General features: G+C 47.6%; 1 protein-coding gene across 1 annotated transcript in view; it reads right to left on the reverse strand.

The window, feature by feature from the left end:
• Window positions 1-394: 394 nt before the first annotated feature.
• The window catches only part of eya4 (EYA transcriptional coactivator and phosphatase 4), a 28,912-nt gene continuing 15,608 nt past the window's right edge, over window positions 395-13,698 (reverse strand). Inside the window, 15 exon segments of the mRNA XM_077018628.1 lie at window positions 395-1,109; window positions 2,224-2,324; window positions 4,083-4,204; window positions 4,296-4,410; window positions 4,966-5,126; window positions 5,418-5,476; window positions 5,685-5,774; window positions 7,701-7,784; window positions 7,945-8,081; window positions 8,761-8,938; window positions 9,802-9,881; window positions 10,121-10,169; window positions 10,171-10,265; window positions 11,071-11,213; window positions 11,739-11,805. Of these exon segments, the coding sequence (XP_076874743.1) occupies window positions 1,029-1,109; window positions 2,224-2,324; window positions 4,083-4,204; window positions 4,296-4,410; window positions 4,966-5,126; window positions 5,418-5,476; window positions 5,685-5,774; window positions 7,701-7,784; window positions 7,945-8,081; window positions 8,761-8,938; window positions 9,802-9,881; window positions 10,121-10,169; window positions 10,171-10,265; window positions 11,071-11,213; window positions 11,739-11,805 (1,562 nt within the window). The 3' untranslated portion in view covers window positions 395-1,028.

The following is a 13,698-nucleotide window of genomic DNA, read 5'->3' on the forward strand; positions in this document are numbered from 1 at the left end:
GGCTCACGGCTTTTGTGCTGCAGTTACTGAGTCGGTGTGCTACAGGTGACGCTGTGCATCAGCACCAAGCTGTCTGCCTCTTAGTGGCTGAGTTTCTGTGTCTCCTAACTGTTTCCACTCGCACTCGTAGAATATCTAGGAGGGAAGAAATCTCACACTGCCTTTCAACGGTGGCATCCAATAACGGTACAAAGCTGGGGTTCTGGGAGCTCTTTAGAACAACCCGTTCTTTCACAAATGTAAATGCAGATGGCATGGCTAGGTTTTTTTTATGGGACAATGGCAATGGAACTGAATAAAACACCTGAGTAAAATGACAGAGGTGTGTTCTCTGATAGTAGTGTGTGCTCTTCCCTGATTTGCGTAACCCACCACAGAAAACGCATACAGTGACTCCGGGTTTCATTGTTTTGTTCTGTTCATCTACATACATTTTCAAAATAAACAATAAACACACAAAACAGCTCATAAGGCACAACAAATCATTATACACATACTTCTTTGCCAAAAACTTACAAAAAGACAAAATGGAAAAAAAAAATTTTGCATTCGCAAAACACACAGCGTCTTTAATGTTTAAAACTAGTTACCATAAAATAATTTACATGAGTTATCGATCTATTCTAGACTGTGATTTTTGGGAGTACAGATCTTATTTGTTTATAGAGAAGAATCTGGAGAGGACACCGCAGCGTGAAGCTCTTCAGCTCTTGGAGAGCCTCGTGCGTGCTTTTGGGCTGAAGCACGGTTTACTTCCGGGTCACGTTAAGGTAGTGGACGCCACACTGGAGGTCAGTGGGCGTGTGATGTAAGACCTCTGTGAGCTCACGTGGAGCCCGTTCCCGCCCCCCCCCCCCTTTTCCAGACAGCCCAAGTCTTTTTAAGACAGTGCAGAGTTATCTCAGAAGCCAGAGAAACAATCAGAAAGACAAACGTCACAACACATACATAACAGAACCTAACAGGCGATCGCAGTGTACTGATGCTCTTTAAATAGTCGTACAAAAAGAGGCCTATGATACAGAGGGTTACAGGTACTCGAACTCCAGCGCTTGGTGCAGGGCGAGAAGATCCGAGTGACTGGATATTCGCCAGAACGGCATGTTGTGCTGTGGACACAGAGAAGGGCCAGTCAAACCTGTGTGTTTGTGTGTGTGTGTGTGTGTGTGTGTGTGTGTGTGTGTGTGTGTGTGTGTGTGTGTGTGTGTGTGTGAAGAAATGAAGAAACCTCCCCAGCCCTCCCAGTGTCTCAGCATGCTTCTATAAATCCAAATCCAGGATTACCCATGCAACACTTATGGCTACTCATACTGGGCTAATTTCACAGAGACTTATTCCTAAGGTCTGCTAGGTTGGCTTTAAATGTTAAATCTAATTCATAAAGTACCCTGCTGTACTTAGAAAGCCAACACCTTGTTACAGACAGGACAGACTGAAAACACATCAAGTTGTCTAATATCAAATATCAACAAAGGGCTTTTAAAAGGGCTTGCAAGCCATCATTCATTACGAATCTGACAAGAAAGCATTCAGCATAGGCAAGTCCATTTCCAACTTTACCTTCAAAGTCAGTAGTCAGGCAAAATGGCTTTAAACCATTCACAAACCCTTTATAGATACCAGCATGTGCACACTTCTCATGTAATTGAGAACATATTGTTGACAAAATGTGTCTAGAATTCTTTTATACATTCTCATACATGGAGGGAAAATGAGAGTTTGGACGCTTGTCTCGCGGAGCTTTCTAGAACAGAGGTATTCAACCAGACAGAGACGCTGCATAACAGGGGATACCCCCCACCATGCAACAGGCAGGGATACAGTGCACCGGCTTATTAAAAGTGAGTGCTGATTGGCTGCATCAGACGTCTTATTAAGGTGAGTGCTGATTGGCTGCACCAGACGTCTTATTATAGTGAGTCTTAACTTGCCACATCACATATGGATGGCATGCAGCAGTCTTGTGTTGATTAGCTCTGCTGTGGGACTACAGACAGCTACAGGCACCTGGCAGGCCGCGCCAGGAAAAGCGAAACTGGTTCGAGGGAAGCAAACGAACACACTGTCCCACCATCACCAGCGTTTAAACAGAAAACAGAGAGACAACACAACTCGAGCAAAACGAGCTGGCGGTCTAAGCTATGAGCAGCTAGAACACACAGGGAGGAGGTCCACGTTGGGAAAGGGTCACACACTGCTTCTGGGTCACCCGAGGGTCGTTACCTTGGTAGCGGCCTGCTCCTCTTCCACACCGTCCCCAATAACAACATACACTACCTTCCTGCCAAACCTTTGCATTATGCGCTCAAAGCAACTCTCTTTGCCTGCAATGTAAACAGGGTCAAATGTCAGAGGAGAAAGGTCGGAGGTCGGAGGTTACCTGGCTGGCCGCATGCTCCTCATCACGCCCATCGCCAATCACTACATATGTAATGTTAGTGCCAAACCTTGACACGATACGCTCAAAACAGCTCTCTTTACCTGCGGAAATACAGCAGTGACTTAAAGGTGTCAACGCACGCACACATCCCAGTGACACACAGATGACTGACCAGAGATGAGAGGAAAACAAGAGAAGACGGATGAATGTGAAGTGATAAGAGGTTGAGTGGGTGTGTGTGTGTGTGTGTGTGTGTGTGTGTGTGTGTGTGCCCAGGAGGGGGGATTTGGGGGGGGGGGGGGCTTCCAAAAGCATTGAAAAATGATATAGACTCATGCTGACACACAGACTTGTGTAGAAATCTCTCCATTTCCCAAACTCACATTTGTTTATGAGCCCCATGGCAACCTTAATGAGCACGGGGGAGTGTGTATGTGTGAGGAAGCTGGCTCTGAGTCAGAGGGGGGAGAGAGAGAGAGAGAGAGAGAGAGAGAGAGAGAGAGAGTGAGAATGCTATGAAACGATCCCTGAGCTTGCGTTCTTTTGAACATCTGTCTGTCATGGGAGGAACTAGACTCTTTATCCAGGGCTGGAATGGTCCAGAATGAAAGCTAATCAGCACGGCAGAAGAGGCCCGGTGTAGACGGCTGCGCTCGGGGCCCCAGTGTGGCCCCTAGCCTCTCTGACGACTCTCTCTGCAGTCATTCTCTACATTAAAGCTGATTGATGCTCGGGATTTACTGGAGCGTGCTCCGCCCACAGCTCCGCCCACTAGCTGACCCTTGGGGGAGAGAAGACTCTGTCATGTTGAGGAGAACGGAGGTCTCCTGGGGGGTCTTAGAGCAGCACCTCCACCCTGAACGACAGTGCGACTCCCCGAGTAGCTGTTTACGAAGAGGTGGAACGGAAGGGCCGCTTGCTCAAAGGGCATGCTGGGAAAATGGCACATGGCTTTGATCAGCCAATCACAATGAACTCCACATGGTCACAAAGAAGGAGAGAGTGAGATCGAGCCATGACCAGGTCAGCATGATCTGTTTTGATTTATGAGTCAATGGTAGGACCAGAGCCAAATCCTGTTACACACACACACACACACACACACACACACACACACACACACACACACGCACAAACACACACACACGCACACACACACACACACGCACAAACACACACACACACGCACACACACACACACACACGCACACACACACACACACACGCACACACACACACGCACAAACACACACACACGCACAAACACACACACACGCACAAACACACACACACACACACACACATTCCACCACAGATGCCCTCACACTGAACTTAATTTACATTGAGAAACTGTGTCAAACTGAGCAAATCTAAGAGGATGTAGAATGAAGTAGAACGTAGAACTTGTTTAAGGATGCAAGTAACACTGTTCATGTGTGTGATTAATCATGGTGCTGATAAATAATGCAACAAACAGCTCTTCCTATGTGTGTGTGTGTGTGTGTGTGTGTGTGTGTGCATAAGGGGTGGGGGTGAAGTGCTGGTTATTTTTTGTGATGAAACCTGCCTTACGTAAAACCAAGTAATTGGTTTTAGTCTGCCTGTATTTGAGACAATGTGCAGCTGTGATTGTCCCTGTGTAATTGTAATTCTAATTGTGGGTGTAATGTGTAGTGGATGTGAACGATGTCTTGTGGCTCACCAATTTTGGTTGCGCTGTAGATGTTTTCAATAGGAAACGCAGAGCCCAGGCTGTACAGCAGCACTTTAGCGAGAGCTGGTATTAACTGCGTTGTGGTCACCAAGACATTAACGCAGTTACTCCTAATTAAAGGGGAAAAAACAAAATTTCAAGTCAGTGTTAGTCTATCAGTGAATGTACTGTATGAGAGAGATGATGTCATAGTGGGCGGACCTGGAGCTGATGATTGACAGGGACTTGAGTGCAGTGGTGAGCCATGAGTCCGTGAGAGCCTCAACCTCTGCTCTGAGCTGAAGCCACGCCTCCCTCTTAGCTGGCCCCAGGAGCCCTGTGACATCATAGCCAAGAGACGACACATCACACCACACTCTTCAAAGACTCCTCAACATAACCAAACACTGTTCTACAGAAACAACAATCCCTTCCCGGTGTTCCAAAATCACATGTGTGAGAGACAGACAGGCCCTCCTGGACAGACCCCTCTCCCTGGACAGGTCCCCTCTCTACAGTTCACATTTTTTTACATTACATTTTACATTTTATGGTATTTGGCAGACGCCCTTATCCAGAGCAACTTACATATTATCTAATTTTTATACAAGTGAGCAATTGAGGGTAATTGAGGGTTAAGGGCCTTGCTCAGGGGCACCTCAGTCATGGCCTCAGGTCTGGGAATCGAACCCACAACCCTCCGGACACAAGACCAGTTCCCTAACCACCAGGCCATGACTGTTCACAACTTTGCTTGTTTGCAAGCAGTAGCACATGGTGGAACAGGCATACTAAGAAGGCCTCAACAGCCCGGTGATGTGTTCACCTCCCTGGGGAACACTCCGGGACACGGCGCCTGGCAGACGTGTGGTGGGAGGCCAGATGGTCTTACCGCCCACATTGTTTTTATACGTGCAGTACAACTCCTTCACTCTCCTGTAGCGGAAGGCTAACTTCCTCATCCAGTCCACTCCGCCCCTGACACCTGTCGCTAGGCAGAGGCTGGCGCTGGTCGCAGCTGCATGGAAGCCATCAGTGGCAAAACTGTAAGTACTGTCGATAATAACAACAACAGCCATGTTTTAAAGAGCCACGGCACACCGGGGTAACAAGAGAAAGAGACAATTCAACGCTCGACGTGTCCGTTACTACGGCATTCCATGTTATGTGAAGGGGGCGGATATGTGTAGTGAGGGCGATCCATCTAGCAAACAGTACATTGTTGTGGGTGTGTGTGCTTAGATTTTACACAGTGAAAATGAATTATAATGTATGATACGAGTGAAAGTGTTTTGAATGATGCAGCTTTGTGTGTGTGTGTGTGTGTGTGTGTGTGTGACTCACCTAAGGTCCTGTCCATTATCGTCAGATGACACATCATCAATGTGTACTTGATCACACTCCTGTAAAGGAAACACACGCACGCACAGACTCATATTACCATGGGAGAGTGTTGTGAAATTTAAATCCACCAGGGGGCAATAAAAGCTCAGAAATGCATGTCTGCCATACACACTGGCATTTAATCTAAGAGCAATTCTGAAACAGACCAAACAAAGGGAGCAGACTGACACACCCCAAACCAAGCACACACGGGAGGGGGGGGATTACCTCCAAGTCGTTAAAGAAGAGATGTGTGTCTGCCAGATTAAAGATCATCTCCTCCATCCTCAGTCCCAGGGTCACAGCTAACGGAGCATCCTACACACAGACCTTTACTATCACCTTTATCAATACAAAAACACCAGCCATATAATATTCTTCATACATGCGAATGAGGCATGTGAGTGTGTGTGAACATGGCCATGAGTGTTGCTGACTACTAGAAGGATCTCTGTCTACCACCGTCTCTGTCTACCACCGTCTCTGTCTACCACCGTCTCTCAGCCTTATCAGAAACATGCTGTCAGTGGCTAGGACAAGAAATGAAAAAATGTCAAGAGTTCCTAGTTGTGTCATTTTCAATCACACACACACACACACGCACACACACACACACACACACACACACACACACACACACACACACACACACACACACACACACACACACACACACACACACACACACACACACACACAGACGATGACAGAAAGTCAGCACTTGTTGCAGCCTGTCATACCCGTACTCAACAGAAATACACACATTTAAAAAAAAAGGAAGAAGAGAGCAGGGTGGAGAGGTGGAGAGGTGGAGAGGTGGAGAGGTGGAGGAAGAGTGGAGAGGCTGGGGGAGGAGCAGAGTGGGTGGTTGAAGGGGGCAGAGCAGGAGAGAGGGGGAGATTCTCAGCTGTAAAAATCATCACATGTGAGTTGTCTGCCTGGATGCTGATTGGCTGAAGTATGGAGCCAGAATAGAACACGCAGTGCGTACATTCATACGTGTGGCCTGGCCTCTCTATCTCCACGCCTTGCGCGCACGCACGCACACACACACACACACACACACACACACACACACACACACACACACACACACACACACACACACACACACTCAAATACACACACACACACACACACACACACACTCAAATACACACACACACACACACACACTCAAATACACACACACACACACCACAAACATACACGCACACACACACACACACACACCACAAACATACACACACAAGCACACACACACACATGCTCAAATACACTCTCACACACACACACACACACACACACACACACACACACACACACACACACACACACACACACACACACACACACACACTCAGACTCACACACACTCACACACTCAAACACACACACACACACACACACACACACACACACACACACACACACACACACACACACACACACACACACACACACACACACACACTCAAACACACACATTCAGAACTCACTCATGCACACATAAATCTTCCTTCTGAAGATTATATTCTGGTGGAATTTGGCATTCACTGGTGTTTTAAATCACGATCATTTGCAAGTTCACATTTGTAATGAAACCAATTATTGTAATGTAAAACTCAAGGATATGAGAATGCAAAAACCCAGTATAAACAAGTTTAAGTGTGTGCATGTGTGTAAAAGAATGTATATATCTGTAAGGGTGTATATGTGTGTGTGTGTGTGTGTGTGTGTGTGTGTGTGTGTGTGTGTGTGTGTGTGTAAAAGTGTGTGCGAGCAAAATGTGCTTGGCGCGGCCTGGGTTTGACTCAGGGCCTAAGACCGGAGGGGTCTTGGTGGTCACAGTGCTGTCAGAAATAGCCCGTCAGTTGGGATCATATGCAGCTGTCTCCGTCTCTCTCAGAGACGCAAAGACAAGAAGCAAGTGAAGGTGTGAAAAGAGGGGGGACACCCCATACGTCCCCCCGGGGCAGAGACAGCACCGTTGCCAATGGCTACATGCCGTTCTGCTTATATTCCCAGAGGACAGACAGGGCGGACACTCATTCTCATGCCTGTCACGTGAAATTATTATTTAATTTCAAATAAATGTAGCACATCCAACAGCTCAGGGCAGACGCTGCACCCAGCTAGGAGCTGGAAGATTAGCCAGAAGTCTAATCTTAACGTCGGAGAGTTTCGATGTAAACAACGGCTGGAGCAGAAAGAGGGGAGTGTAAGCTCGGAGAGGAAGAGTACCTTGCCATACTTCTGTGCATACGATCCAGTGAGAAGTGAGTGAAAAACAATTATGGTCTCATCCAGATCCCAGACAAAGACTCGCTGTAGAACACACACACACACACACACACACACACACACACACACACACACACACACACACATTACCTTGAAGGTTATACCTTAATCAAAATTTATCCAATTTTATAAGATTCATGTGTACTATATCATATTACAGTTACGCTTGTGTGTGAATGTGTACCTCTAAATCACTATCAGGTGGTGGCGAGGGGTTGTTCTTCCTGCCCCGCCCCCTGGGCTTGGCCCCGCCCCCACGGCACGTCCGGTCCTCCAGTTCCTTTATGGGCGTGGAAGGACTCTGTCCTGCCTCAAACTCACCTGGATACAGGTAAAACACAACAACCGAATGTACTTAAGGATAGCACAACCACACACCACAGATAACAGTGAGGTAGGACATAGACGAGTGTGTAGGTGTGTGTAGGTGCGAGGAGGTGTGTAGGTGTGTGTAGGTGTGAGGAGGTGTGTAGGTGTGAGGAGGTGTGTGTAGGTGTGAGGAGGTGTGTAGGTGTGTGTAGGTGTGAGGAGGTGTGTAGGTGTGAGGAGGTGTGTGTAGGTGTGAGGAGGTGTGTAGGTGTGTGTAGGTGTGAGGTGGTCTGTAGGTGTGTGTAGGTGTGAGGAGGTGTGTAGGTGTGTGTAGGTGTGATGAGTTGTGTTAGTGTGAGGAGGTGTGTGTAGGTGTGAGGAGGTGTGTAGGTGTGTGTAGGTGTGAGGAGGTGTGTAGGTGTATGTAGGTGTGATGAGTTGTGTTAGTGTGAGGAGGTGTGTAGGTATGTGTAGGTGTGATGAGTTGTGTTAGTGTGAGGAGGTGTGTGTAGGTGTGAGGAGGTGTGTAGGTGTGTGTAGGTGTGAGGAGGTGTGTAGGTGTGAGGAAGTGTGTGTAGGTGTGTGTAGGTGTATGTAAGTATGTATGTATTGGCCACGAAACAGCCAGGGACTCTAAAACCATGCTAAACTCAGGACCTCCAAAGCCTCATGGTGATTGGCCAGTGCTCACCTGAATGCAGTTCAGGAGCCTGTCCTGTGATTACAGGTGTGGGCTCTTGCAGCTGGTAGCTGGAGGTAGAGCCTGTGTTGTCCAGCGTGCTGTTGGACGTCATATAAGACCCATAGGAGGAGGCGGAGTAATACTGCGCATACTGATTCTGCCCAAACGCTGTATATCCAGGATACTCCTGTGAGTTAAGGAGACACATACAGATCACAGCAAATCAGAACACAGTCTGATCTGATAACGAGAAATCAGAACACACTCTGATCTGATAATGAGAAATCAGAATACACTCTGATCTGATAACGAGAAATCAGAACACACTCTGATCTGATAATGAGAAATCAGAACACACTCTGAGAAATAAGAAAATGAGAATGAGAAAAATCTGCACTGATGACAGAAATTGGCTTTATTTGGAGAAAAACAATGATTAGAACATGGTTAGAAATCACCATAAACGATACTTGAACAACAGGTAATTATACTCCAATTCTCACAAAAGGTTAATAGATAAACACAGACAGACAGAGGATGTGAAGATCTGAGGGTTCATGAACACAGATCTGAGCATCTGCTAGGAGGGTTCATGAACACACACAGAAGATCTGAGGATCTGTTGGGAGGAGTTATGAACCCCTTGGTGCTCCTCTATATGTGAGTGTTTTTTTTTAACCACAACACCCCCCCTCCTCCCCCAGGGCCAGATGGGTCTTTTAGAGGACCTGCCTCTAAAACTGTCACCAGCTCAGTCACTCAGTCTGTGGATGGTGCACAAAATGCTTTCAGGAGAACTGCTCATCCATCTTTCCATAGACACAGACACTGTACATGTGTACTATATAATTATATACTTATATTCGTACATACATACTGTACATATGTCTATTTTATTTACACATCACAGCAGAATGTGTAAATGTTAATGCTTCTTCCTAATTTTACTGATGTGTGTGTGTGTGTGTGTGTGTGTGTGTGTGTGTGTGTGTGTGTGTGTGTGTGTGTGTGTGTGTGTGTGTGTGTGTGTGTGTGCGTGTGTAAAAGTACCTGTTGTGTGCTGAAGTTGGCCGGATTGGCAACAGAGTTATTGGAGGTGTACAGACCAGGAGAGGGTGTAAACCCTGATGCTGGGGGAGAGAAGGAGATAGGGAAGAGAGAAGAAGAGAGGGAGAGAACAAATGAGAGAGAGAGAGAAAGAGAGAGAGAGAGAGAGAGAGAGAGAGAGAGAGAGAGAGAGAGAGAGAGAGAGAGAGAGAGTCTACTTGTGGTAAATGTAGTCACACCAGGTCAATGCTGTTGGCAGTTTCACATTTTCACATATGCAGTCCAGCCATGGTGCTGGTAAACTATGGTCAGGTAGACTTACCTGGCATCTGATAAGGTGAGTAAGCTGTCTGTCCAGGCTGGGGGGCGGGGGAATCCAGTGCTGTAGCTGAGTCCTGATTGGAGGGTGGACTGTGTCTGGGACAGTCCCCCTTCTGTCTTTATCCCTGGTAACATCACCCCCAAATCTGCTGAAAGTGCAGACTAGATGAAGACCTCCAAACACCCAGCAGTGACATAATCAGACTAGATGAAGACCTCCAAACACCCAGCAGTGACATAATCAGACTGGATGAAGACCTCCAAACACCCAGCAGTGACATAATCAGACTAGATGAAGACCTCCAAACACCCAGCAGTGACATAATCAGACTAGATGAAGACCTCCAAACACCCAGCAGTGACATAATCAGACTAGATGAAGACCTCCAAACACCCAGCAGTGACATAATCAGACTAGATGAAGACCTCCAAACACCCAGCAGTGACATAATCAGACTAGATGAAGACCTCCAAACACCCAGCAGTGACATAATCAGACTAGATGAAGACCTCCAAACACCCAGCAGTGACATAATCAGACTAGATGAAGACCTCCAAACACCCAGCAGTGACAAAAAATCAGACTAGATGAAGACCTCCAAACACCCAGCAGTGACATACTCAGACTAGATGAAGACCTCTAAACACCCAGCAGTGACATAATCAGACTAGATGAAGACCTCTAAACACCCAGCAGTGACATAATCAGACTAGATGAAGACCTCTAAACACCCAGCAGTGACATAATCAGACTAGATGAAGACCTCTAAACACCCAGCGGTGACATACTCAGTCCTTACTGCAACAGCAGCAGAAGATGTCAAGGTAGTGTTAAAGCCGTGCATTGTGGGTAAAACAGCTATTTTTTTTTTGTTTTCTCAGTTGTTGCTCACGATGATTAAAACTACGATTATTATTATTACAGAGATACAGCATGTAAGAGGAGAGTACCATAGGTAGAGAGACCGTAGGGTTGTGAGGTTTGGGAGTAAGGCGTGTACACCGTCGACTGCTGCATGGTGCTGAACTGGGATTGGCCAGTGTAAGGAGACATGGGTGGGGCCACAGAGGTGGACAGGATGTGGGGGTAGGGCCTGTCAATCAAACAGATGACAATGTCAGGACACTGAAGAGCGTTTGCTGGAATGGATGAGAAGTGTTGGTGTGTGTGGCAGTGTGTTGGTGTGTGTGGCAGTGTGTTGGTGTGTGTGGCAGTGTGTTGGTGTGTGTGGCAGTGTGTTGGTGTGTGTGGCAGTGTGTTGGTGTGTGTGGCACTGTGTGTTGGTGTGTGTAGAGATGTGCCGTGAGAGTGGAGATGTACCACAGCCTCAGGGCCACACAACATGACAATAGGTGAAACTAATGTAACTGAGAATGTGTGTGTGTGTGTGTGTGTGGTGTGTGTGTGTGTGTGTGTGTGTGTGTGTGTGTGTGTGTGTGTGTGTGTGTGCATGCATATATGTGTGTGTGTGTGTGTGTGTGTGTGTTTGTGTGTGTCCATGCATATGTGTGTGTGTGTGTGTGTGTGTGTGTGTGTGTGTGTGTGTGTGTGTGTGTGTGTGTGTGTGTGTGTGCATGTGTGTGTGTGTGCGTGTGTGTGAGTGTGTAGGAACTCTTACTTTGAGGGGTAGAGAGGAGGTGAGTACTGGTGTCCAGGACGCGGACTAAATCCGCTACTGGTTATAACTGCAAATAAAAAACATATTACAAGTGATATCAGTTTTAATCCATAAATCATTTTACACACACACACACACACACACACACACACACACACACACACACACACACACACACACACACACACACACACACACACACACACACACACACACACATACAGCAGCTGGAGCTGATTCAGTAAAAGCAGAAGAACAAAATAACAGGAACCATCATCTGAAAATGAAACATCCTTCAACAACACACACCAGCTCCCCTCACCTCCTCTCTCCTCCCCTCAGCTCCTCTCTCTCCCCCTCTCCTCTCCTCTCCCCTCACCTCCTCTCTCTCCCCCCTCTCCTCCTCTCTCCCCCCTCTCATCCCCTCACCTCCTCTCTTTCCCCCTCTCATCCCCTCACCTCCTCTCTCTCCTCCTCTCCTCTCCTCACCTCCTCTCTCTCCCCCGCTCATCCCCTCACCTCCTCTCTCTCCCCCTCTACTCTCCTCCCCTCACCTCCTCTCTCTCCCCCTCTCCTCTCCTCCCCTCACCTCCTCTCTCTCCCCCTCTCCTCTCCTCCTCTCTCCCCCTCTCCTCTCCTCCCCTCCTCTCTCCTCCCCTCACCTCCTCTCTCTCCCCCTCCTCTCCTCCCCTCACCTCCTCTCTCTCTCCCCCTCTTCTCCCCTCCCCTCCCCTCTCCTCTCCTCCCCTCACCTCCTCTCTCTCCCCCTCTCCTCTCCTCCCCTCACCTCCTCTCTCTCCCCCTCTCCTCCCCTCACCTCCTCTCTCTCCCCCTCTCCTCCCCTCCTCTCTCCTCTCATGTCAGATCGTTCCTACTGTTCCTACCTCTCCTCCTTACACACTATTAAGATATCAGGCCCCTCTGTCAGCTAAATCTTCAGCCACAGCACCCTCTCTTACTGTGTGTGTTGGTGTGTGTGTGTGTGTGTTGGTGTGTGTGTTGGTGTGTGTGTGAGTGGGCGTAATGTGGCTAAATAAAGAGCTATTGCTGTTCTGATGACGTTAACCCAAGGACAGTATAAAGATTGAAGGCTCAGAGCTTTCATCAAGTTCCATAGCAGATTTACACAAGGTTCTGTGTGTGTGTGTGTGTGTGTGTGTGTGTGTGTGTGTGTGTGTGTGTGTGTGTGTTTTCATATGTGTGTTTGCATGTGTGTTTATGTATCTGTATGTGAGTCTGTAAGTGTGTCCCTGCTTGCATGTGTAGGCTACTGTGTTTGTGCATATGTGTGTATGTATGTTTGTGTGTATATGTACACTCACCGGCCACTTTGTTAGTTACACATTGCTAGTACCGGGTTGGACCCCCTTTTGCCCCTTGTGCCTTAATCCTTCGTGGCATAGATTGAACAAGGTACTGGAAACATTCCTCAGAGAGTCTGGTCCATATTGACATGATAGCATCACACAGTTGCTGCAGATTTGTCAGCTGTACATCCATGATGTGAATCTCCCGTCCCACCACATCCCAAAAGTGCTCTATTGGACTGAGATCTGGTGACTGTGGAGGCCATTCGAGTACAGTGAACTTATTGTTGTGTTAAAGAATCCAGTCTGAGATGATTCACGCTTTATGACATGGCGCGTTATCCAGCTGGAAGTAGCTATCAGAAGATGGGTACACTGTGGTCATAAAGGGATGGACATGGTCAGCAACAATACTCAGGTAGGCTGTGGCGTTGACACGATGCTCAGCTCTGACCCTGCCATCCGAATATCGCAGCAGAAATCGAGACTCATCAGACTGGACAAAGTTTTTCTTCTATTGTCCAGTTTTGGTGAACCTGTGTGAATTGTAGCCTCAGTTTCCTGTTCTTAGCTGACAGGAGTGTCACCCGTTGTGTCTTCTGCTGCTGTAGCCCATCCACCTCAAGGTTCGACATGTTGTGTGTTCAGAGATG

Source organism: Brachyhypopomus gauderio, chromosome 10, assembly GCF_052324685.1.
Source record: "Brachyhypopomus gauderio isolate BG-103 chromosome 10, BGAUD_0.2, whole genome shotgun sequence".
Taxonomy (NCBI): domain Eukaryota; kingdom Metazoa; phylum Chordata; class Actinopteri; order Gymnotiformes; family Hypopomidae; genus Brachyhypopomus; species Brachyhypopomus gauderio.